The 27,176-nt window shown below is 28.8% G+C and overlaps 2 protein-coding genes and 1 long non-coding RNA gene across 5 annotated transcripts in view; 2 read left to right on the forward strand and 1 right to left on the reverse strand.

The window, feature by feature from the left end:
• Positions 1-4,425, reverse strand: part of LOC111622151 (tetraspanin-13-like) — a 35,944-nt gene extending 31,519 nt beyond the window's left edge. For both annotated transcript variants that reach the window (XM_023364496.1, XM_023364490.1), the window contains exon 1: positions 4,290-4,425. In XM_023364496.1, the coding sequence (XP_023220264.1) occupies positions 4,290-4,349 (60 nt within the window). In that variant the 5' untranslated portion in view covers positions 4,350-4,425. The remainder of the gene's footprint in view (positions 1-4,289) is intronic.
• A 712-nt stretch (positions 4,426-5,137) lies between these two features.
• LOC111622141 (cyclin-H-like) lies at positions 5,138-22,099 on the forward strand. 2 transcript variants are annotated; one of them, XM_023364480.1, is made up of 11 exons: positions 5,138-5,293; positions 7,942-8,059; positions 11,068-11,190; positions 11,649-11,722; positions 11,785-11,986; positions 14,652-14,716; positions 15,087-15,129; positions 17,642-17,697; positions 20,441-20,511; positions 20,593-20,704; positions 21,564-22,099. In XM_023364480.1, exons 2-11 carry the CDS (start codon positions 7,943-7,945, stop codon positions 21,649-21,651), a joined length of 951 nt encoding a protein of 316 aa, XP_023220248.1. In that variant the 5' UTR covers positions 5,138-5,293; position 7,942; the 3' UTR covers positions 21,652-22,099. The 2 variants fall into 2 exon arrangements, with proteins under 2 accessions (XP_023220248.1, XP_023220240.1); XM_023364472.1 differs by lacking the exon at positions 14,652-14,716 and having other exon boundaries at positions 15,022-15,129; positions 21,564-22,098.
• Positions 22,100-23,016: 917 nt separating this feature from the next.
• LOC111621972 lies at positions 23,017-23,341 on the forward strand. The gene is made up of 2 exons (XR_002756177.1): positions 23,017-23,145; positions 23,227-23,341. It is a non-coding gene; the product is annotated as an uncharacterized LOC111621972 (long non-coding RNA).
• Positions 23,342-27,176: the final 3,835 nt, after the last annotated feature.

The following is a 27,176-nucleotide window of genomic DNA, read 5'->3' on the forward strand; positions in this document are numbered from 1 at the left end:
TGTAGATATATTTTTAATTTTAAATAGCTTTCAAAAAATTTTAAAAATAAGATTTAAAATTAAATTATTTGACAATAAATGATATATAAAATATATATATATATATATATTGTATATTTTTTTGTTGTTTTATAAAAAATTTACATTATAAAAGATAATATTTTTACACTTATATGCACAAATACCATATTATTTTCGAAGTACTCTTACTTTCTTCCATTCTTAAATTTGATTGGAGTGTATTTAAATTTAAACGTCAAACTTTGTATATAATTAAATTTGATATTTCCTATTATTCTACTTTTTCTGTTAATTTTACTTTCAAATAATTATTACATTTTAAATCTTTAATAAATTCTTTTAAGCTATATTTACTTCAAATTATTTAATTTTTCCTGTAAATTCTTTTTGAAAAATGAGGTATATCTTAATAATATAGAGGTAATTCTTAATGTAGGTGTTAACTGGTTCTGCAAATATATTGCACATAAAGTTAACAATCAATGCAAAATATATTAATTCATAAATTTATTAGGTCATTAGCAATTTATCTGAAATCATGATTTTAAATTTATATTTGCTTGGATGAAATGAAAACATGAAAAATGTAGAAACATTTATTGAAAATTTTTTTAACGATTAATAAAAAATTAACAAAACATTTAAATTTTTAAATAAAATCTGATAACAGATGGCATTATATGCAGGGCAAGTCCTTGTCACTTTTTAGTCATACTGTCTACATAAAATCTTTTAAATTAATTCTTCACCTGCTTCCCAATTACATTCCTACACAAAGAATTTCAATAATTCAATGTTCCACTGAAAAGTAGAAAATAAATTTTAAAAAATTTTTTGTTTTTACTCATAAAATGCACTAACAAAATAAAAAATTCCAGCTTTCACAGTACTCTTGGTATTACATGATCTAAAATAAGTGTGGTGCATTCACAGAAAGCCATACAAATTGATAGAGTGTAAGAATATTTCTAAACCTGAGCACCTCATGTTTTATTTTTGGTGATATAATACCAAGAATACTGTGAAAGCTAAAAAAAATTTATTTTTTACTGTTTAGTACAACCACCACAATATTACTGGTATACAAGACAAACAAAATATGTAATTACCAATAAACCAGCAAAAATTAGATGAAACTATTCGTTAAACAAATGTTTTCTTCTGTTTTCAATGGTCATCTTTAGGTTTTGAAGTAATGGAACATTTGTCCAAAGAAAGCATATTCCAAACATTTTTAAAAAGTTGCATGTTGAAGATATGCACATGATCAATATCGGATTTAATAAAATTAAATTTTAAATGGGCTTCCAGTTTTTTTAAAAAACACTAACTTTATATAAAAAATAAAAACGAAACCTGACCAAGCTCCATGGCATGTCAAAGAACATTCTCCACACAGCTGCTAATGAATCCATTTCTTTAAAATTAATTGCTGTCTCCCTACTAAATGCTTTAAATATTTCAAGTTGTTCCAAGATATTTCAGGTTGGCAGGGTTATCGCAACGTTGTAGTAATTGGGCCTTGTCAAATTCAACCTGTACATCACTATCGCCTGCAAAAGCAGCCAATGCAGTATTGGATAGTCCTTTCCGAATCATATATATACAGGTAAAGCTCGCCTTACGTCGTTAATTGGTTCCAGGAAAACAACGTAANTCAAAGAACATTCTCCACACAGCTGCTAATGAATCCATTTCTTTAAAATGAATTGCTATCTCCCTACTAAATGCTTTAAATATTTCAAGTTGTTCCAAGATATTTCAGGTTGGCAGGGTCATCACAATGTTGTAGTAATTGGGCCTTGTCAAATTCAACCTGTACATCGTTATCGCCTGCAAAAGCAGCCAATGCAGTATTGGATAGTCCTTTCTGAATCATATATATATATGCTTCTTGATTCTCATTTTTAGACCCTGTGCAGTAGCTCCAATATATTCACATAGATGGCCCACCCTATGATTGTTCAGAGAGATAGTATAGACTCTGGGAATAGAATTCCAGTCCAAACTGTCCTTATTGTTCCTAATACTAGAGAAAACAGTAATGATCTCCTGAATGCAATATGTCACTCTTAAAGCATGGTATTTCTTTGTAGATATTGGCCAGGACCTTATTATAAGTAACAGGCACAAAGGGCTTGTTCTTTGATTGTAATATTTCCATCATATGCTCCTGGCGTAACCTAACAGCATTGATAAAGTGCGCCAGGTTTCCATGCTGCCTAGCTATGCTTGAGATGTAATCCAGCTCTATTTTCCTATCTTCCACCATAGAACAATGGGTATAAGCCCTTCTCACCAGGGCTTTAAAAGCAGAGATCTTATAATTGAAAGGATCATGTGATTTAGCATGGATGAAGAGTGGAGCATACAACATCTCACGGAACACCTTTGTTCTCAACTGACCTTGTTGTAATGCAGTGTCTGGACAATGTACACTGGTGCAGTTTTTTTGTTCCACCTGCAAAGAGAGGCCGTAAGCATTATCATTGAAGCCTTGATGAATGCAAACAAGTTTTTTCCTCCAAATAATTAACACACCATCAACATATCTTGCATATAACAATGTTATCGCTAACACCAGGCAAGACTTGTTGTTCAAGGCACCTGACCACAATTCACAGAGTTCCTGAGATAGGACTACCCATGAATACCCATACCCAAAACGAAAGAAAATGTTTGTTTAACAAATAGTTTCATCAGATTTTTGCTGGTTTATTGGTAATCACATATTTTGTTCTACTGTTTAGAGCATTTATGGGAATAGAAAGCATCTCTTTAAAATTTTTTTGGTAGTGTTTTCTCTAAGAGCTAAAGAATTAAAACAGAAATATATGCAGAAATTACACTGAACATGAAAACAAATTAAACCATGTGAATAAGAACACTAGGAAAACCAGGTTCATTTTTCACTATTAAATAGTGAGTATGAGTAAAAAGTTATCAGTTTACATTTCCAGCTCTAAGTTTGTCAAGCTGACAGTATTAAATTTCACCCTGAACAGACTTGCATTAACTCAAACCCATACTTATCAAAACTACATTATCAGGGGATCAGGTGTGTGTGTGTGTGTGTGAGTTATACATACAAGGTAGCTTCAAAAAGTTCTCAGAATTATGCTGGGTTAGTCAATTAAAGATGATGAAAAAAAGGGAACATGTAATGCATGTCTTTGCTAAACATGTCAAGAATGGAGAAATATGTTCAAACAAATCCATACTCTTTACAAAGATGACAACTATTACCATTCACAAGATGTTGTGAAACGGAATCTGGTGAAAATATCTGTGAAAGAAAACGTGCAAATATCAAATTTTGTGTGTTCTAAAATCATATAATGCCTCACTATATGGTTGACTACTGGATGGGGTGCTGCACACTAATTTTTCCATCACCGCAAGCAAGGCAATCTTTCATTATTACACGTCATCGAGAAAGGATCTATAAGGAATCCATCGGAGAATGTTTATTCAAGCTAATTACGCACAGATTTCGGATTACACGGTCGACTACGGAAGCTGTCGACAATAGGTGCCCCTACCCAATATGCTTATCTACATTACTGTAAATTACTATTTAATCATCACCTGTAACAAATTGTACCAGCTTCATTATGCTCAAATGTCTTTCCACAGGCCCATAAAATTTTTTCGTAGACCAGCAGTCGAAAAACACCGACATAAATGACACATTCGATTATTTGTAACGTGCTCCATCCAAATAAAATTACTATACCAATAAAGTAAATAAAATACAAATGTGAAGAGAAAATATATAAAATTATGCAAATTATGCATACAAGGTTAGGTAGATACTATTCTTAGTTAATTCACGTATATAATATTCATAAATTACCTAAAAGTAACTTCTATTCAAGGAAATAAGACTGGAAATTAAATAGTTATTTATTTTTTCCAAATATTTTTAAAGAGAATAATAAAAATATTTAAGAATCAGTTTATGAAATGGGCAATTCCAGCTAAAGTTTAACTGATTTCCACATATGACACGTATGTAAATTTTTAAATTTATTTGAATTGAAAACATTTTCACGGCAATTCAAATTCGTGTTACGTAAACATTACGTCACACTTTAAGAAAATATTTACCGATAACGTAGACGACTGTCATCAATTAACCAGAAATAAAAGATTAACTTTGGATTTAAGATTATTTATTTTTTAACGTAATACGAATTTATAAAAATCAAAACTATTTTTCATATTGAATTTTATTTTTCAATTTAAATTTTATAAAAAATACTTACAATATAGAGAATATTAAGCGCTGTTAAAGCGTTTTTTGAACAAGTAAATCCTCCACACATTTTCTGAAAGTTAAAATCGTCAAAAAACGATACCACGGAATAAACTTCTCCACAAATCCTCCGATAAAGATGGATGACTGTGAGTAAGCGCCCTCTAGACAAAAAAAATTTTTTTTTTTTTTTTGTTTCAAATTAAAATTTTAATTTTGGTATATATTATTATTAAATTAATTTGTGTAAATGTCAAAAAATTAATTCTAAATAATAACATAATTATTAATTTGATAATAGTAAAACGAATATCAGATAGATTCGAGAATTACATTTATGAGAAACGCGACCCGAGAACTACAATACCGTATTTACTCGCATATAAGATGAGGTTTTTTATTCATTTTACACTGCTTCAAAAACCTAGATCGTCCTATACGCGCGAGCGAAAGATGTTTTGCGTTTTGGAATAATTTTTGTGAACCACGTATTTGCATTTTTTACCAGATGCTCACCCCTGATATTTATGAAAAAAGTATTTCATCTGGGTTGTTTCAATTGTTCATGTGTATTGTCGGGAGTAAAGATGAATACAATAGGAAAATCAAAGCTTTTGAATTAAAATTTAAACTGAAATTCCAAAATCACACGGGAGCCCGATATAAGTTTTAATCCAATCCCACGTGAAAACAGATGATTATTTGGAAATCAGAATTCGGAAAAACTCATAAGTGTAATTGACGAAGAGTGGATTCGACTGTATATTAAAATTGTTTATTTATACTTTAAAATTTAAGCACTTTTATTATTTAAAATACTGTATTTAAAAATTCCCACAGAGGGCGTAAGCAGTGACTCCCGGAAAAACAACTACACGGGGTGAAATAGCCAACGTAGCTAACGCCTATCTTCTCCACCAGAAGGCTGGACGCATGCAAGTTAATTGTTAATGTCGTGTTTTCATTTGAATGTCGTTAATTGCGTGTTTATTCTGAATATTTTGGTAACAGAATGTAAGCATACTTATTAAATTCTAACTCCACTTTATGATATGACTAATAATTTATATAGAAAACAAATATACATATATTTTTTAATCACAGCATGACAACATAGCTAGTTAGAAAGTCTGTCTGTGTGTCTAACCAAAATATAAAAAAATTGTATGTAATGAGTTACTGGTAAATTAAAATAATTGATGTTTTTATGAACTGTCATCTTTTTGTAAGAAATGAAATTAATTGAAACTATTGACTCTACAGTCACGAGCAAGTTCAGGAAAAAGTTTGGAATTTGAACTTCATGTATTGGGTGCTTAATAAAATGAGAATGTTTTGTCTTCTCATTGTCTTCATGTTTCTCCCTCCCCATTGCTATAGTCTGGCGTTGTGTTGAGAAACAGCCGAGACAGGAGTCAGCCTACTGTTCTGTTTTACAAAACTATTTTGAGTTACTTGAAGAAATGAATTGAAAAAGATTTTAGAACCTGAAATATTATAGCTGAGTAATCTTAAACAAAACACTCTCGTGGGAAGATATTCAGAAAACTTCTTCCATGATTCTGCTAACAAAACTTTGTCAACTTAGAGATGGGGTGAAATGGGTTGCATTCAGCAGACTCAACAGTTCCGGAGCTGTTGAGTATTTTTCTACTCAATAGTAGTGCTCTTTTGAAACATGTTTGGTGTTTTGATGTCACATTTGGTAGCACCTTTCATTTACTCTACCTGTCACTACCTAAACTGACCAATGAGGCTTTTTGTTTCAATGCAACATCACTCATCATTCAGCAGATCCAGGTTGCTATGTAACAGCTATTGGTTTGTTCAGTTACAACTGTTGAGTCTGCTGAACACAGCCATGGTCTCTCACTTCAATAAGAACCATGTTCCTTTCTTGAATGTACTTAAGTTAGCAGAAGTCTCTTTCTACTTTCCTATCACCAAAAGGATATTTATCTTTGTGAATAGTGTATAGATGATAAAACTCAGCTTGCTATGGAAATTCTGAAGATAACATTAATAATAAATAATAACTATTGAAAATGATTGGAAAATTTTTAGGTTTTCTTGTATCTTTATTAGGTATCTTAACTCTGATACTTGGCAGCAATGTTTCAAGATCATACTGTATTCAGATGTATTATTGTTTCAATTTGTCATTGAGATATTTTAAGATGCCAGATTTTCCAACCCAAACTTAAGATGCCGTATAAATATTGAGATAGTAAAGGAATTGTTGAATTTTTTAATGAAAAATAAATCTGTATAAAATCATCTTATTACCAAGATATACAGTAAAATCTGTTGCTTATAAAGCTAGTGTCATCTTTATGCTTTAAAATAAGGATGAAGAACAAGAAGTAGCATAAAATCTGTATTTTCAGAGCTGTGAATTTTTTAAAGATTTTTCTTCTGAAAAAAAAAAAAAAGTTTACTCAAGTCATTAATGTTGCCCCACACTCCTCAATAATACTGGTATAATTTAGTAATAAATAGTGATGCCATATTGTTTAAGTGTATTTATTATTATTATTATTATTTTCAGAATTTCCATAGCAAGTTGAGTTTTATCATTTATACCAGGGGTGGCCAACAGTTTTTCCCCCGGGCTGAATTGGAAAGAAAACTTTTTTCACGGGCCGAACCAGAGGCTGCCCTAGGAAGATTTTGAGGTGGTGTGAGATCTCATTGTGGTGTCACCCCATAGAGACTAAATTGTACATAGAGATTACAGATACATTTTTCACATTATCATGTATAATCAACATTCTACGCTGTACTTAAGCTAAATATTGAAAGATTAATCGCAGGCCGTACATTGGTCATGCCTGATCTATACACTATTTATGAGGATAAATATCCTTTTGGTGGTGGCAGGAAAGTAGAACGGGACCTCTGCTAATTTAAATATGTTCAAGAAAGGAACATGGTTCTTATTGAAGTGAGAGACCATTTTACCCCATCTATAAGTTGACAAAGTTTTGTTAGCAGTCCATTCACAAACTTTCTCTTTGGTTACAAACTATTTCACGTAAACATAATCTTCATACATTTTAATTTTTAGCCGACCAAACAGATTATACAGTTTAATCATGGAAGAAGTTTTCTGAATATCTTTCTGTGAGGGTGTTTTGTTTAAGATTACTCAGCTGTAATATTTCAAGTCCTGAAAGCTTTCCAGTTCATTTCTTTAAGTAACTGAAAACAGTTTTGTAAAACAAGAGTGCGATTTCATGAAACTTCTACCTTTTCTTGAGATAGTTCTTTTATTTCCAGTTTTTATTTTATTTATTTATTTACAAGTAGATTCACAGTAACATTTCCAAGAATTGTTTTAGCAACTAATGAAAGGAAACTGTCTTCAAGTTTGCTAACTTGAAATTATAGTAGAAATAATAAATGCAATTAATATGTTATATCTGTTTTCTGTTTTAATTAATATAAATCAGTGATATTAATTCCATTTAAAATTTAAAAAATTATGCTGAAATCAGAAATTAAAATATATTTTGTATTTAATACAATTAATATTAACATAATAACTTAAATAATTGCAGTAGAACAAAATAATTTTTATTTATAATGTGATTAGAATAGTTGATTTTTTTTAATATAAAATTTTAACAATTGTTTTTTCTATTATTCATTTTTTTTTACAGAATGTTTTCATTAAGTACACAATACAAGTTTTGGCTATTTTCTAATGAAGAACGTCTCTGTACTTTAAGACATAAAGCTAATTCTAACTTCATACAACAACATGGAAAAGGTATTAAGGTATGACATTTTGATACTTTTCCGTTAACAGGATGCTAGTCAATATGTACAGCAATGTGTAAGATTCAAGCTCTGAATAAGTGGTTCTTCATTGCCAGAATCGTTGACCCCCTGTATGAGCAAAAAAGCCAAAGAAACCATATCTGTACATGCAACCCTTTATAAGATATTCATCTCCGAAAGTCTGTTTTTAATATGTATCGGGATACTTCTTATTCTCCATGCTTTGCATCATCAAATTGCTCAATTTGACTGACACTCCTCGTGTAGTAGTGTGCTTTGGTGCTCACTATCACTTGCACCTCAGTACAGTTTTTGGGGGGTAGGACAAGCCCACACCCCCAAAAACTATATAACAGCTCTGAGTACTCCAGGAACAATTAAGTGAGTTACTCAAAGCCACATGGACTAAATAGTTATAGACTTAGCAGAAAACGTAGACAACAGTATCGCACATCAGATTAAAGTTACAATTGACTGTTAACAGAAAACTAATGACATTTTTACTCAAAAGAATTCATAAAAATATTTTAAAATATATTTCTATTCCATTTTATAGTTTGAATATAAGAGAATTCTAAGTGTTTTATATTAAAATGTATTTAAAACATGTTTTGTTTTTTTAATGAATTGTTGATATTGTTTAATGTTTTTGAAAAATTTTGTTTCTTAAATTATAGAGAATATCTAAGAAACTATCTTCTTTCATACTTTTGTTTTTAAATGAAAAGACTATAATGTATAATAATGTGTAATGTGAAAATAATTCAATTTGAATACAGTGGGTTTCCAGTTTAACAAACTAATTGGTGAAAGGGATGTTAGTCCATTAAATCAAATTAATGCAAATACAAAAAGGTTATAAATTTTTCCTTTAGTGAGAGAATTTTTTTGTTCATTAAATCTGAAGTCTGTTAAATCGAGATCTTTATTTTCTTTAATTATATTGAATATTTTGCAATTTATACTACAGACCAAAGAGAGAATACTTCTTCAGGAAACATCACTATTACAGTTTACAAAGAATATTTGTCTTTTATTTAGAACAAATATTCAGAATAAATTATAGCAATAATAGTTTTGATCCAGTTTCAAAGAATTTTGTGTAATTTTTCAATATCAGCTGCACAAAAAGCAATGATAGGTTAAATATTATGTACCTCCGAAACCTTTAACCGATGTGAATAAATTTACCATTACTAACGTTTTCAGACCCCTCCTGGGTCCTTCTTCAGGTAAAAATCGTCAAACTAACCATTCGTTTCGAAAGAAATTTTTCAAAACATCGAACGATAGAACGGCATCACGTGTTCCATATTCCCGAACGTAAAAGTTTTCACATCATAGCGGAGGCAATTGAAAATATTTTTATTTTTAGGGACCACCGTTTTGACAGGGACTTAGTATACATAGGCTCAACGAAAAGAGCAGTTGGGATCAGGTGGAAGGAACACATCCGTGACATTCGACTTAATAAATGTTCCACATCCTTATCCACTTATGCGTCTGATCCAGAGATCGTAGCAAACTTCTCAAAGGCCAAGTTAATCACCACCACCCCATATGCAGACCATCTCAAGTGGTTAGAGCAGATAGAGATATACAGGGCATACAACAATTCATCACCCATTAATTCCAGGGATGAAATCTCTCTATCTTTGGTTTGGCAAGCTCTAATGCAACAAGAAGATTAAGGAAGTCATAAACTTAAGCAAGGAGGATGAAAGGGTAGACAGTATGCATATAATGTGTTTTTTGCTTAACATCAAAGATCTTACAACAGTAATTATATAAAAAATAAAAAGAAAAATATTTTCAATTGCCTCTGCTATGATGTGGAAGCTTTTACGTTCGGGAAAATTGAACATGTGATGCCGTTCTATCGTTCGATTTTTTGAAAAATTTCTTTCAAAATGAATGGTTAGTTTGACGATTTTTACCTGAAGAAGGACCCAGGAGGGGTCTGAAAACGTTAGTAATGGTAAATTTATTCACATCGGTTAAAGGTTTCGGAGGTACGTAATATTTAGTAAACTCTGGTGTGTAGTTGTACGTTATCAATGATAGGTTAACATTCAATAAGTAATAAATTTTGTATGTGAACTAAATAGTAGTAGGTTACTAGACTATTAAAGGGTTTAAAAGTATGTGAAAAAACATATCATATTCTCTATGAATAAAATGAGTAACAATGAGAAAAGTTTACTTACAAATATGTAACTTTTAATAGCTGTAGAACATATTAGCGATTATAGGATATATTCAAAATATAAACTGTTTTATTATGTATCATGTTTTGCCCGATGAAAGAAAAATGTAAAGTTAAATTGTCTGAAATGTCTGAAAGATATTTTTGGCAATGCAATTTTATTTGGGAATACACATTTGTATATAATAATCGCTTAAAGTGAAGAACTACACCATTATGTTGATGCTGTATTGCCGTCAAGTAATTTAGAAGGTAGATTGTAAAATATGTGGCAATTTTTGTTATTTCTGCTCCATTATCGGAATGAGAGATCTGTCAGAGTCGGATAAGATTGATAGATATCAAATATATTCCAGGCAAATGATACAGAAGTTGGCATATGTGGACTAAACTTTTTATGAATGTTGAATGCATATATCCTTTCTGTTAACTCTTTTACTCAATAGTTCTATTTTATATACACTTCTTTTATCACATCTAATAAAAGAAATGCATTACTTTGCATTATTTTTTTTATTTTTTGCCTTCTTTATCTTGAATTGGAATGAATAAATTTAAATTTTAATGTAAAAAAACAGAATGAAATAGTAGGGTGAAAAAAAATTTAGTTTTTTTTATTTTATGATTAATAATATATTCACTATTACTTATGGTAAAGTATCTTTTGTAGAAAAGCATGAATTTAATTATTTATTTATTACAATTAATACTTAAAAATTTAATATTTTTTAAAGTAGATTTTAAAAATGACATCAATTTTACGTTACAGAAATATAGTTTTTTTTTTTTTATTTTGTAGGATGAGACAAAATATAATTTTTTCTTATCTCCACATGAAGAAAGAATGCTATGTAAATATTACGAACACATTCTTCGAGATTTTTGTAGGAAGTTTCAGCCTGAAATGCCGAAATGTGTTTTGGTAAATTTTGACAATATACATTTTGCTTATTGAAGAATTTAATTTAAAATATGAAATATAAATGCAGTAGGCCCTTGATTTAGCAGACTTATTGTGGGAGAAGAGATGTCTACAATTGTTGAAGTCCTAGGTTGACACGTATCTGAAAAGTCCGTTAAATTGAGCATTTTAAAACATATATTAAAAATGGACTTACAATGTACCGGATGTATGAAAATGCTGTAATAGCATAAAAGTATTAATAAAATATTATTATAATATATAATGAATAATTTATTCTTGTCGATTCATTGACCCAAAGCTTTATGTGCTTTACCTGCAAATAAAATAATGAAAGTTCTAAATTTTTCTTTAGGGCAGAAATGTTTGTCTATTAAATCAAAGGTCTGCTGTACATCAGTTTAATTTTTCTGATTCATTTTCATATCATCATTCACAATTTTTCTATATTCTTATAGGGTACATCATTTCAATACTTCAAAAGATTTTATTTAAATAATTCTGTTATGGACTATCATCCAAAAAATGTTATGTAAGTACATTTTTTTCTTTTAGTAGTTAATATTCATTTTCTAATATTTTATATTATTTTAGGGTAACATGTGTATATTTGGCTTGCAAAGTAGAAGAATTTAATGTATCTATAACACAGTTTGTAGCAAATATTAAAGGCGACAGAGAAAAAGCAATGGATGTCATATTGAATAATGAATTATTATTAATGCAACAATTAAATTATCATCTGACAATTCATAATCCGTATCATCCAATAGAAGGGTTTTTAATAGATTTAAAGGTAAAATGTATATCAATTTTATTTTAAAATATTTAATGTAACTGTAATTCTTTAATAATTTAGAGAATTAACTATATTATATTTTGGTAATTTTGAAATAAGAAGATTATTTGGAAAAGACTAAAAAAAAAAGTCAAAATCTGTCAGTGAATTAATCTGTGGTATAATAGTAATGATGTAGAGAGAACATAAATTAAGAGAACCCTTCAAAAGAAGGAATAATAAAGCTTAAACAGTCTAAAAAAAAGGACATCAAATTGTTTAATGATACATCATTTTTAATTATAAGGAAGTAAAATTGGAATAACATAGAATAATTTATCAGAGAGCGAGAAATTTTATGAATAACAAAAGAAAGTGCTTTTGTCAGTTGAATGAAAGATGAACTTTTCAAGGTCCGTTTTAGGTGAATGATTAGTCAGTCTCATTGACAACTGAGACATAATGCGATACTTGTGTTAATAGGCTACAAACTCATTTTTTCTTTGCTATAAAATAAATTTTGATAACTAAAATAATTATATACATTCAAAATGATAGCCCAGGATTGACTCTATGATATTTTTTGTTTACGTACAGCAGTCCACAAATTTTGTGAAAAAAATCGTGAATAAATGAAGTAAATCAAAATGATGTCTATCTTTAGTACTTCATTTATGTAACATTTTCTAAACATTGATTGAATGAATGAAACAGGTTTTCAGCATCCTATTGAAGAGCTGACAATTATAATCTATCAGGTTGTAATTGTATACCTGCCCAACAAAAGATGAACTTTTATAATTAAATATTTAAGTGATTAAAGATCTCTACAATAAAGATCTCATATATAAGATACTCTATAACTCTAAGGTGAGGGAAATCTTACAAGCCTTCAGATTCATGATTTAAAAATTTAAAAAACAAACATTACTAACAAAAGTCAAGTTAAATGAAAATTTTTGGAAAAATTCTTAGAGGATTTAAAAATTGTACTGATGGATATAGATTATCTTTGAATCATTACTTTCCTGGCTGTTATATATAACAGGGAAAGTATGGTGATCAATCGGTCTATAAATGACCATCAAGATTTGTACATTTTTAGAGTTTGGATCTTAAAACATCAAGAAATGCAAAAAATTCAGGGGTTTTTTCAATATGTATTGGTGTGTATGTGTGTGAGGGGGCATGATTTTGTTCACCCTTGTAGAACAAAATCATGCCCCCTCAACAAAGCTTAATAACTCTTGTTCTTTTTGTCAAAAGTTTCTAAAATTTTGCAAGGAAATTTGTTTATAGGGACATCGATGCTATTAAATTTTGGTGGTTAAAGGCCAAGGGGAAGGGGAAAGGGTCGTGTATTGTATCTTGAGTGGGGTCGGACTTAATGAAGAAGAATTTACTCGTTATTAGCATTTTCATTTTTTATAAAACATAACATGAAGATTTTACTCATTTGCCATTTTATAATAATTATGTAAAAACTTTTTTTAATAAAATAACAGATTGCACCACACACAATTTTAAATGTTGCCAAAAAAAGTTATACAAATCATTGCTGGATTTTTCAAATAGATTTTATTCTTTCAAAAAGTATGTATATGATGCTAGAAGCTTAAAATTTTAAAAGTGTATAAATTCATAAACCTGTATTTATTAAAATTTGATTTTTATTAAGGCAGAAAAATAAATTGTTTAAAAGTTTTTAAGTTGCTTTTTAAAATACAAATTGATTTCTTTGGCAGCTTAATAATAAAATTTTAATCTTTTATGTAATTATTAATTAAGTGACTAAAAATGGGATGGAAAGTTTAATTCTTTCACATTTTGTGAAACAAAGATTTACATGTACTGTACTGTACAATAATCACATTTATGTATGTATCATTGTAATTTTATCAGTTTTATTAAGAATATCAAACTAGTTGAATTTTATTATACACTAATTTTTTCATGAATTTTTATTGGATCTACAGTCAAATTCCATTAACTTGATATCATCAGGATCAATGCAGTCCTGGTTTATTGAATATGCTACCTTATTGGATTGTAGAAGTATTCTGATTTTTTACAATTCCCTGGACATAATTTTATGTATTTTCATGTGTAAAAGTAAAAATCTGCCTTTTATGATTATTTGACATGCACATTTTAATTTTTACAGGTTATTTCTACCCTTCATTAGCTTGAAACAATACCACACTATTCTTTGTGCTTTATACACTTTTATTGTGTTTACATACAGATATACTTTAATTATCAAAGTACATAAACAGTATGATACTGTAGCTGTTTGTGATAATTATTGATTCTATGTGTGCTAAATATTTTTTTTTTTCATATCAAACCCATGCACTAATGTCTTTTGAAAAGTCATTAGAAAAATCATGCACAAACTAATTGGTTTTAACTTATTCATTATCATGTTGTCTTGGTCTTCCTATGTTTCCATGATGTCTATATTGTAAGTTGATGATGACAGTGGTAAAGATGTCATATGTTGTACTGATAACCCTTCAACAAGAAGCTAGATATGACGGCTTATCAAGTTTGCCAGCATACAAGATGCCAAGTTAATGGAATTTTACTGTATTTAGGAATTTAAACTGTTTTGTTGCATTTTTTTACATTATGATGATTTATTAATTATTAAATATTGAAAAATTGTTTACTTTATCCTCAGACACGATATCATTCATTAAGTGATCCAGAGCGTCTTCGTCCGTTTATTGATGAATTTCTAGATAGGTCTGTTTTTTGCACAAACTAATTGGTTTTAACTTGTTCATTATCATGTTGTCTTGGTCTTCCTATGTTTCCATGATGTCTATATTGTAAGTTGATGATGACAGTGGTAAAGATGTCATATGTTGTACTGATAACCCTTCAACAAGAAGCTAGATATGACGGCTTATCAAGTTTGCCAGCATACAAGATGCCAAGTTAATGGAATTTTACTGTATTTAGGAATTTAAACTGTTTTGTTGCATTTTTTTACATTATGATGATTTATTAATTATTAAATATTGAAAAATTGTTTACTTTATCCTCAGACACGATATCATTCATTAAGTGATCCAGAGCGTCTTCGTCCGTTTATTGATGAATTTCTAGATAGGTCTGTTTTTTCCGATGTTTATCTCCTTCATCCACCATCTCAGGTAATTATTTAAAAGATTTTAAGAAAATTATATTTTAAACTGATGGTTCTTTGTCCTACCTAGGCCCTTGTGCCACAAAAAAACCCTAAATCTAACCTTAAATTGATAGTAATATGATAAAATAATAGCATTAAAAATTAACACATATAGTTTAATTTGTCTTAATAAATTCCATTAATCATCCATATAATGAAACAGATATTTTATAGCAGTTTTATGTTTGCTTTTACAGGAGACTGTTTAAAATTGTATTATAACAGTATTAAAAGTATAATATATAAATATAGATTGTAAGGTTTAAAAATTTAGTTTTATTTTGAGGCTTAAATCCTATTTAAATAGCCAGATGGCTATGAAGTAAGGCATTAAGACTAGTACAAATGTGTTTCTCCTCTTTTGTTTTATACTTGTTTCAACATATGAATGCTTTCAAGAACAGAGAGAAGCATATGCATTTGAGATGCTCTTGGTTTAAAATATGGTGACTTGGATGTACTTTAAAGTGGTCATCAAAGTTGTATATTATTCATAAAATGCTTTAAGAAATGCAAGAAGCAAAAAAAGAAAAAAAATATATATTTATTGCACAATACTTCACATTAATATCTATACTAATATAATAAAGAGGTAATGTTTGTATGTTAGTTTGTATGCAGCAGGTAATCTCCAAAACTACTCATCCGATTTCAAAAATTCTTTCACCAATATTTAGAATGGAACCTCAGGGTGGACATAGGCTGTCGAATACATGTCGAAATTACCCCATTGGGGGGAGNACTGGGGTTGTTCAGAAAATCAATTTTTCAGATAACTGATTTTGTATGAAAAAATATATTAACCTATCCCATGTTAAAATTCATTCAAATTCTAGCACGTCCTTAAGTACCCACTCATGGATGCACCAGTGCTTCCAGCTAAAACACGCACACCAACAAAAATAATATTGGAGTAGCCCAAGACATAGCCAAAGATTACAGTGCCACAGCACTAGCAGAAATTTAAATTTGCCAACTGGAAAGCTTTCAGTTAATTGACATTTCAGTTTATTGTTGTTCGGAGATAATCGATGCTCTACTATATATACTATATATATATAATAATAATAATAATAATATTATTATTATTATTATTATATATATATAGTATATATAGTAGAGCATCGATTATCTCCGAACAACAATAAACTGAAATGTCAATTAACTGAAAGCTTTCCAGTTGGCAAATTTAAATTTCTGCTAGTGCTGTGGCACTGTAATCTTTGGCTATGTCTTGGGCTACTCCAATATTATTTTTGTTGGTGTGCGTGTTTTAGCTGGAAGCACTGGTGCATCCATGAGTGGGTACTTAAGGACGTGCTAGAATTTGAATGAATTTTAACATGGGATAGGTTAATATATTTTTTCATACAAAATCAGTTATCTGAAAAATTGATTTTCTGAACAACCCCAGTAGGTTTGTGAAGCTATTTTGATATTAAACATAATATTTATTCAAATTTAAAAATTTTAATTATCTAAAATATATGAATAATAGAAGTGTTTATTGACATGCCTATAAATCAAATTACTTGATTAATAACACAAATAAAATTGTGGCTATGGACAGAAATGATGATTTACAAGAGAACAAACTGTTTTCTTTAGAACAGTGTGTTCTTGTTTAGAAGAGAGCAATCATATCATAAGTAATATGTGAAGTATTGTGCAATAAACCAATAGTGTGTTCTCTTTTTTTTCATTCTCACAAAGTATGAACCAGCCTGTAGCATTTTACTTGGAGTTTTAATCTGGTCCTTATATTCAAATTGATCATAATAGATTGTATGAGTTAATGCATTGTTAATGTTCCCTATTCCTTACCTAAGTTGGTTGTGACCCTATTGTAAATCAGGCTCACTTGTAATAAATATAACTATTGCTGACTGTATTCCTATATATTTTTAGTTAATAAAACTTTTATATATTTTCTATAAAAATAAACTTTTTTCTTTAAAAATTGCAAAATTCTAAATTATATTTTTAAAACATTGATATGTTTAATGTGAGTAGTAGTGGTTTGATGCATACTGATCACAAAATTAATTTTTCAAGTAAATTAAACACTGTTGAGTAAATTAAATTAAGATTAAAAATAATTTGTCAAGTAACGTGACAAATTGAAATAAGAAACCAAAGTTTTATCATCAATACTGGAATTCATTTTTTGAAATTATGTTTAAGGGTTTTTAAGTTAATTATTTTCTCGAAGTGAGTGACTACGACAATTTGAAATAATATAACACTGAAAATATTTTGAAAGTTTTTTATTTTTACATTACATTAATACAATTTTACATTAATTTTTAGTTTATATATTTGTTTGCATTAAAACAAGATTATCCCAGAAACTCTTTCAGTATAATTTTTCTATTAAATATGTCCTTGTAGAGAAGGTTTATCAGATTTTAAATCTTATTTGCTTATTTTATTACAAATCTTTACAATGATGTCATTGAAGATAGTTTATTTTTCAGGTTGGCCTAGCTGCTATATTGTATTCTACAACAAAATTTAAAGAAAATATAGATGGGTAAGAAATTAATTTTCAATCAAAATTCAAATTATTAAGTTTAGATTATATCTCACATTTCTGAATCAGAATTTAAGCCAGAATAACATTTTATTAAGTCAGATGTTCACACATCCCCAGGGGTTACAAAATATTGTTTTCTAGGAGAGTGAGACTTGTGTAAAAAATACATAGGCTGTTTTTTTTTTTTTTCAAGCTCTGATGATCCATAAGGAAAATAACAAGTGTAAATAACAAAATGAATTATTTATAAAAAGTTAGGTACAAACATTAGGTACAAACATGACAATTTTCAAGGAGATTATGTTGAAAAGTAACCATATTTGTACCTAACTTTTGGTAATAAATTCATTTTGTTATTTACACTTGTCATTGTTTTAGGGACTATCGGAGCTTGAAAAAAAAGCCCTTGTATATTTCCATTACTGATTAAATGTAAAGTTATGAGATTTTTAATTAGATACTTCTTGAAAAATTTATTACCTTACTACATCTATAAAAGCTATTAAAATTTGGGAGTCATTAAGGTTCACTGTCTCTGTCTCAGAGACAGTGAACATTTATAATCGAGGCAACTCCTTTTAATGTAAAAACTAATACAAGAATAACATAGGACATGTATCTAAGAAATGGGTCCCACATGAGGGTAGGATGCAAACTGCCGAGATAAGAGAAAGGAAAAAAGTTAGGTTTCCCTGGCAGTCCAAATTGATTCTCACTTATAAGCACCAATAACAGCCACTATTAATTTATTATATATTTGTGATGTGCCAGTAGAATTTTAGTGGTTTGTGGAGGTTTTTCTTAATTGCTTGAGCTGTAACTAATGATAGGTTAAGATACAAGAAAATGAGACAATCCTACCTTCTTAAAAAAATAAATTTAACAAGTTTTTCATGGCATATATGTGACAGCATTTTAAAAATTCAATAGATGTAGACAGTGGAAAAAGTTAAGAATCATTATATTGAGTTATTTTGAATTATGTCTGAATTTATTATTCTTGGAAAAATGTCTGAATTTTATTAAAATCAAAGATATTTTTAATTATAAGTTTATGTGAAATATATTTCTTACATTGCTTTGAAAAAGTTTATTGTAATGTTATGTATTTAATAAAAAATTTGTGTAATTTTTTTTACTTTTTTTAAACTTTTTAATTAAAAATTCAATTAAAAAAGTTCTTGAATTTGAAAACTATTTAAAATAGTTTTAAATTAATTTTAAAAAATATATTAAAAACATTTACTAAAATAAAATATATTTTTTTTAATGTATTTTAAATTGAGCAGAAACATTTCATAAACTTTTTATTAAATTTTTAGGAAATTTTTTCGGTTTATAACTGCTGTTTAGGTTATATATAAACTTTAAATTTAACTGTTGTTTAAATTTTAAACATTTACAGAAAAACATTGGCTAAGATTTCAACATGAGAAGTAAACTTTATTTTCTTATATATTTAAATTATGGAAAGAAATAAATTAAATTTAATAAAAGTTTTATATTGACAATATTGCAAACTTTGTAAAAAGTTTTCGTTTAATATACTGCAAGCTTCAATATTTTTAGTTGTTGTATCACAGTATAATTTTATTTAATTTTTGAACTTGTGCATGACTTAAATATTAAACAATTTATTACAGTAAATGAATTAGAAGGTCAATTTAAAATTCAAAATATTTTAAGAAACATTATCTGAATAGAGATAAAATTCTGAGGTCATTTCTTTTGACATTTTTTTATTATTATTATAATAAAATATTTACTACTAGTGTGAAGACAAAATTAAAAATTTATTATAATAGAATTAACTTTTGTTTGTACATTTTGCAATAATAAATTATAAGGGTTTAGTAATGCAAAAGTTTGAAATAATTTACTGTAAAGAGAGCAAAAATAGTGCACAATTTAATGTCTTAACAAGTAGTGACTGTTGTTTGTTGTCGCACTAAACTATTTATAGATCACAGTATATATAAGTTATCATTAAATATATATTTTTTTAAATACAATAAAAAAATTCTGAGATTATCCATTATCAAAGTGAAGAAAATACTTGGTCTTCCAAAAGGAATGATACCATTGTAAGATAGTTTAATTATTATAAATATTATCTGTCTTGTGAGAAAGTATGCAATGTACATTGATCAATAGAATCTGAGTTTTTGTTTGTTGTCATCATTCAAATGTTTTTGTTGTCTAGTGCCATAAATGAAAATGATGACTCTACAACAGTGAAGAGTTTTGTGTTCTGCATTTCGCAAAGTTGTTATATACTCATCATTGTGCAATATGAGTAATCTTTAGGAGCTGTAGAATTATGATAGCTGTGGGAGGAATGACAACAGATATGCCATAAGTGTAGGAAGAATTTGAGTATCAGTTGGATGTGTACCACAAGATATACACATTGAGAAATTGTGGAGAAATGTGAAACTTGGACAGTTTTTCAATGTTTTAATGAGTATTACAACATTCTCAGATAATAATTATCATAATTACAAGAGTTTAAAATGATATCATTCTTTTTGGAAGACCCTGGGTATAAGAAATATTTTAATTTATATTTATAAACAGATTTTTAAAAAATTGGAGAGGGGAATTGAAAAATTTTAAAGTTAAAGTTTAAATTTCTTTTATGTTCTGATAATAAAAAAACTTTTTATATGTTTAAATATTATTTTAAAACATTAAATATATTCATATTCAATAGAATAATGGGATTGTATTATTTTTATAGTTATATTAACGATGTGTTGATGATGAAATTACCGAAGGAAAAGATAATAAATTTAAAAAATTCTTTAAGGAGTAAGTCATATTTATTCACTGTAATTAAGAGAATATTTACTTATTTAAAATTATGAATAAAATTTATTTAACTTAAATAAGGTATTTGCTCCATGGTAAAACCTTCTGAATGTCCACCAAAGGATCAGATAAAAATAATTGAGAAAAAACTTGAAAAATGTCGTAACCAAGAGAATAATCCTGATAGCATAATGTAAGTATTTACATATGTGGATAAACAAATTCAAATTGTACTTAAATAAAAAAATTTAAAATCAATAAATCAGTTAACTTATTAAATCAACACAAATTCCTGTAATTTTCTAGCAAACAGATGCTAATTAATGATGTCTAAATGAAAAATTTTAGCAGCTTTGCAAGAAAAATTAGTAAATTTTTTACTACATATAATTACAGTTTTTGTCTGTAATTTACTTAAGTTTTGTTTGATAACATTTTAAGAATCCATTTAAAAGCTGAATTTTCAATATATAGATTACAAATCTCATAAGTTTGTAATTAAAACCACATTTTTATCATTTTAATTAATAACAACAACCAGTTTTTCTTTTGTCATTTAGGAAGTTTGTTTTTGATTATCTAATTAGCCTATAAAGCGAGATTATTTTATAATTTGGTAATATAGTCCTTGCAATTCTAAAGAATTGTAATTTTATAACATTATCCTTTTTATAGAATAAATGTTTGTTGTAGTCAAGTCTGCTAGAATTGTCTGTTACATATTTATTAGTGACTGCACCATTTCCCTTCATACCTATACATTAAAATTCACTATGTCATTTGAAGTATAAATAGAGTCATCAATATTTGTGTGCATTGAATTGCCTTTTTTAAGTTTGAACAATGAGGTGCATCACATTTTAGTTTTTATATTATTTATGTAAAATGTTTTGTGATGAAATGAATTGAAAATAGGCTGATTTACAATGACAAACATTAGGAAATAATAATTCATTCTTATAAAAAATTATATATAATATACAAAATCAATTGGAACTTAAATTTTAAAAAGTTTATCTGTTAATCACAACTGAAAATTATTTAATGTATAGATATAAAAAAAGACTTCAAGAAATGTTGGATGAAGAAGAATTGATGCCAAATCAAAAATATGCAAGAATCTCAGAGGTGATTTCTTAATTGTTTTTTTATTTATAAGTTTATTTATTTATTTCATAATAATTATATTTTAGAAAGAAAAATCATGATTGTTTTGAAGTTTTCTGTAATATCTTTATTCCCAAAAGGCAACGAGGTGTGCCAGAAACACCTGACAGTTTTTAAGATAAAATTACACTTTGGAAGAAAGTGTAAATATTTATTGCTTTGCACAGATTCGTTCTCCATAAAAAAAATGCATGTATAATACTGTCATTTCTTGAAAATAGCATTTCGTAAGTAGGCACTGCGTCCTGCAAATGAAAATTTAAAAACCGTCAGGTGTTTCGGATGCATCCTATATATAATATATGATGAAATAGAAAATTAATTTATGAAATCACAAATATTTGTATAAACTGGCATTGTATGTAACATCAGTAGATGCTAATTTTATTTTTAAACTGATGATGCAAAATTACTACTACAGTAGAGCATCGATTATCCGAAACAATTCAGGACGGGTTGTTTGGATAACTGATCATTTATAAAAAAATATATTAAACTGTAATATATTTTACAGAAATTAAACACAAAACTGTACTGTATATATTTTTACAATACAGTCTTACAATATATATCTTACATAAAGTAGTACATTAAAGTAGGCCTACACTTTTATTTATAGATCACAGTATATATAAGTTATCATTAAATATATATTTTTTTAAATACAATAAAAAAATTCTGAGATTATCCATTATCAAAGTGAAGAAAATACTTGGTCTTCCAAAAGGAATGATACCATTGTAAGATAGTTTAATTATTATAAATATTATCTGTCTTGTGAGAAAGTATGCAATGTACATTGATCAATAGAATCTGAGTTTTTGTTTGTTGTCATCATTCAAATGTTTTTGTTGTCTAGTGCCATAAATGAAAATGATGACTCTACAACAGTGAAGAGTTTTGTGTTCTGCATTTCGCAAAGTTGTTATATACTCATCATTGTGCAATATGAGTAATCTTTAGGAGCTGTAGAATTATGATAGCTGTGGGAGGAATGACAACAGATATGCCATAAGTGTAGGAAGAATTTGAGTATCAGTTGGATGTGTACCACAAGATATACACATTGAGAAATTGTGGAGAAATGTGAAACTTGGACAGTTTTTCAATGTTTTAATGAGTATTACAACATTCTCAGATAATAATTATCATAATTACAAGAGTTTAAAATGATATCATTCTTTTTGGAAGACCCTGGGTATAAGAAATATTTTAATTTATATTTATAAACAGATTTTTAAAAAATTGGAGAGGGGAATTGAAAAATTTTAAAGTTAAAGTTTAAATTTCTTTTATGTTCTGATAATAAAAAAACTTTTTATATGTTTAAATATTATTTTAAAACATTAAATATATTCATATTCAATAGAATAATGGGATTGTATTATTTTTATAGTTATATTAACGATGTGTTGATGATGAAATTACCGAAGGAAAAGATAATAAATTTAAAAAATTCTTTAAGGAGTAAGTCATATTTATTCACTGTAATTAAGAGAATATTTACTTATTTAAAATTATGAATAAAATTTATTTAACTTAAATAAGGTATTTGCTCCATGGTAAAACCTTCTGAATGTCCACCAAAGGATCAGATAAAAATAATTGAGAAAAAACTTGAAAAATGTCGTAACCAAGAGAATAATCCTGATAGCATAATGTAAGTATTNTTAAAAGATTATATATATATATATATATAGTTTTTGCATGTATAAATTAGTTTGTCGTATTTCTTATAGTAATATAACAATGTAAATTCCTTGAAAATATCACCAAACTGTTATATAAGCTGATGATGATACAAATTTAGATGAATGACATCTCTTGTTACCAAAAAATTTAGTATGAGCATTATGCGATATTTTCTATTGATTTTGAAATTTAAAATCTTAAGGATTCGTTTTTACTAGTGATATTTAACATTTGTAATAATAAACAGTTGTAATAGCATTTGTAAACAAGTTAAATTACATAACATATCCATAAATTATGTAAGGAAGTACTAATCTTGTCCATTTATGCTTCCTGCTTGTGCACTTATAATGTGTTCAGGCTGGAGCACTAGACTTTACTGATGTGCATTAACCACTCTGAAATGAAAGTCAATGCCGGTTGGTCAGAGCAAAGTGTTCTCTGGATACAGAGTCAACACACACGGTTCTAAAACTGTCAGCATAAATGGCTTAGTGCACAGATGATAAAAAAATTTATAAATCAATAAAAAAATTTAAAATTTGCTCAACACTTTTTCATGTAAACTTGTATTTTAAATGAGTTATCAGGACAAAAGATTCATTAACAAGTTAACCAATAAGTATATTGTTTTCAGCTGACATATTGTTAATTTACATTCATTATAAAAAAGGTAATATGCTGATGATGATGATGTAAATTAATTTAAAAACTTCTAATAGATTTCTTAAATTTCATTTTTTAAAACTAGAAGACAGAATTTGAAAAGTTAACCAAAAAATTTTTTATGATCATTTTTTGTTTAAGGTAATATCATAACACTTCATCCTCATTGTCTGTAAACACTGGAGATATGACATGTGACATCTCATCCCTTGACCTTTAACCACCAAAATTTAATAGCATAAATGCTTCTAATACACAAACCTCCCTGCAAATTTTCAGAAATTTTCCACAAAAGTAACAGGAATTATTAAAGTTTGGCCGGGAAACTTACACAACTCATTTGCTGGATTCTTTAAATTTTTCTAGACCAAATTTTAGACTGTATCGATGGGCATGCGGGTAATCGTTACGATGCGTTATAAGAGGGTGTGGATGTTTACAAAATCGTTATGTAATGCGTTCATTGTCTAATTCGCCAAAAACAAAAGCAGAAAAGTGTTGCATAGTCAACCGTGGTGTTTGTCTGCTTTAATAATGTAACGTTCAGTAGCTCATGCCTTAGTACAATTAAGAGAGTTGATCGAGGATATGTGTTATGTACTTTTAGGGGTGGGTGTATATGGAAGCATTACAGGGAACCAATATTTTTTCAGGGGAATCAGGGAGATTGAAAAAATACCCCTCATATAAAACACATTTTGTAAAAACAAGGATTTTTGTGTGTATGTATGTGTATATATTGAAGATCATATGCCGGAAATTGAATCGACACATGATAGACCGATCACAAGAGAGACCGATAACGCGTGATGACCGATTGGTCCTCTCACGTGGCGACCCAATTTCCGGTAACATGACCTTCACACCAGTGGCAAAGAGGGAAATTTCCTGAGGCCCAAACTTCTTTCATAAGAAAATATCTCCCCCGAAGAAAAATGTTTGAAGTCAACACTGTACACGAGGCTTCCTAATTTAAATTCACCTGGGTTCCATGACGCTATAACGTGCCACTGTCACACACACGTATATATATGTATATAAATTGACCGACCAATTGCATTTGTCAACCCTTTAGATAAGAAAAATACCCTCCCCGAGAATGTTTTCTGAAAGAAACACGAGTGGAATTGTATAGCGTTATTGTAGCTAACCCACCCCTCAAATTTAAAATTAAGACTGTAAAATACTGTAATTCTAGGTTTTATTAAATATATGATAATCCTCCTCAAAAAATTTTAGAAATGGATAACCTGACATAACAAAATTATTACTTTTTTTGTTTAAAAAATAAATTTAACGTTGCAATTTTAGTTGGGCTAAAGTTATATTGTTACAAACCAGCAAACACTATTTAAATTTCAATTATAATGCTAATATTGGTAAATTGAGATGATAACTAATCTAATTTCCAAGATAAATGATTGGCTATTTACATATATAGAATGACCTCATTTAAGATTAAGTTAACAAGAATATCATAAAATTACAGATAAAGTCGATAATTTTAATGGCTTAAGTAAAAATAAATATTCAATTAACTTAAGTATTTAGTTCAACGTAAGTTCTAAATATTTAAACAAAATGATTTATTGTGACGTCGTCACAATGCCGGGCTGCAATTTTTAATCATATTTTCAATTTAATTTAAAGTATATGCTCTCGATCTCAAAATAGTAATACCTTGCGCCTGTAAATCACACTTTTCCTGTCACGACTCTATTGCTAACTCCTTTCAGGGGAATTTTTGAATTGAAATAACGCGACGTTTGGTGTAAACTGGAAGTTCGTATACAGTTAATCTTGGCCTCTTGCCCCTAAGCTTTCCATATCTGGTCCCGATTTACATACAATATATTACACGCCATCTTTCAGCCATAAAATTTTTTCCTAATTTCAGTATCTTCATTGCAGTTTCCGGGCAACACCAATAGTAGGGGTGAAAGGCAAATATATTCTATACTATATGCAGTGGCCCATCAATCGCCAAGCGGTCTTCGTACCCTGAACACTGGGAGTTCGGTCGTGGGTTCACGCCTCGCTCGGATGGGCTGGCCACGTGGAGTTTTTCGGGTTTTCTCCACTTCTGTAACGCCTGAATAGGGGCCAGTTACCCTTAAAAAGACCTCCCGGAAGGCATCCCAATAGGCAGATCACCCAAGTGTTGCGTTGCCATAACAAGCAAACAAATGATTGAGGGAGTTTTTACTTACTTTACTATCAATTGAAAGTCAAATAGAGGTATGATCAAATTTATAATGGTCCCACATAACTGATGATACTATCTTCTTTAAAAAAAATTCTACCCCGTGGGCACTAAAATGGCATTTTAAATAGCACTAAAAAGCGAATATGTCGGCCTCGTTCCATTGTAGGCTTGGCTGAATCCATAATGCGCCTGCTGAAAAGGCCATTTTTCGAACCATCCGGATTCGATTCCGAGTCCCCAGAGCTACCACTAACTTCACGGTTATCCAGTTTGGTTTATTTTGATTACGGCAATATGGCACGTGGGTGATCTGTCGAGGGAAATACCTCCCGACAGGACTTAGGGAAAGTGGTCTTGTTTGGTGGGGAATAAAACGTAATACAGACATATTAATAAAATTCAATAATAAATCATTACTTCTATCAAATCCAAACCGGTTTAGCCTCTGGTATTTAAAAACCGATTTGTTGAAAACTGGTTAAAAAGAGGTCCTCTTATTGCCTACAGAGTGGAAAGAGTTAAAAAAAAAAAGACTTATAAAGGAGCGACAATATGTATTTTAACGTCACTTCTTACTTAATTTCAAACGAAATAATGTTATACTAAATTATTTGAATAAGTATCGATTAAAATGATTGATTTTTATTCAAACTTTGTATTGTTTTCTCTTAAACACGAACGTAAATTAAACAAAAGCATGCTCTTAAACCCGTTGTCGTGTTTTCTTGTTATAAAGGCACTTTTGATAGACCAAACAATGTTTTGCATGATACTATAGACTCCAATACTTTTCTATAATAATGTAATAGCGTGGGAGATGATGGATTCAGTTGAAGATACGATTAGTCCGATTACGTGGATCAGCAAGTGGGTCCACGCCTCTCAAATTTCGAAACGAGGGACTTTTCAAGTGTGCTCTTCACATAATACAACA

Source organism: Centruroides sculpturatus, unplaced genomic scaffold (assembly GCF_000671375.1).
Source record: "Centruroides sculpturatus isolate CEXI.00-Female unplaced genomic scaffold, Cexi_2.0 scaffold14, whole genome shotgun sequence".
NCBI classification, from domain to species: domain Eukaryota; kingdom Metazoa; phylum Arthropoda; class Arachnida; order Scorpiones; family Buthidae; genus Centruroides; species Centruroides sculpturatus.

Bases quoted from the DNA above. Each gene is read 5' to 3' on its own strand.
- LOC111622141 (XM_023364480.1), top strand. From the start codon at position 7,943: ATGTTTTCATTAAGTACACAATACAAGTTTTGGCTATTTTCTAATGAA. The intron at 8,060-11,067 runs GTATGACATTTT...TTTATTTTGTAG, and splicing joins AACATGGAAAAGGTATTAAG to GATGAGACAAAATATAATTT. The intron at 20,705-21,563 runs GTAAGTATTTAC...TTTAATGTATAG, and splicing joins AATAATCCTGATAGCATAAT to ATATAAAAAAAGACTTCAAG.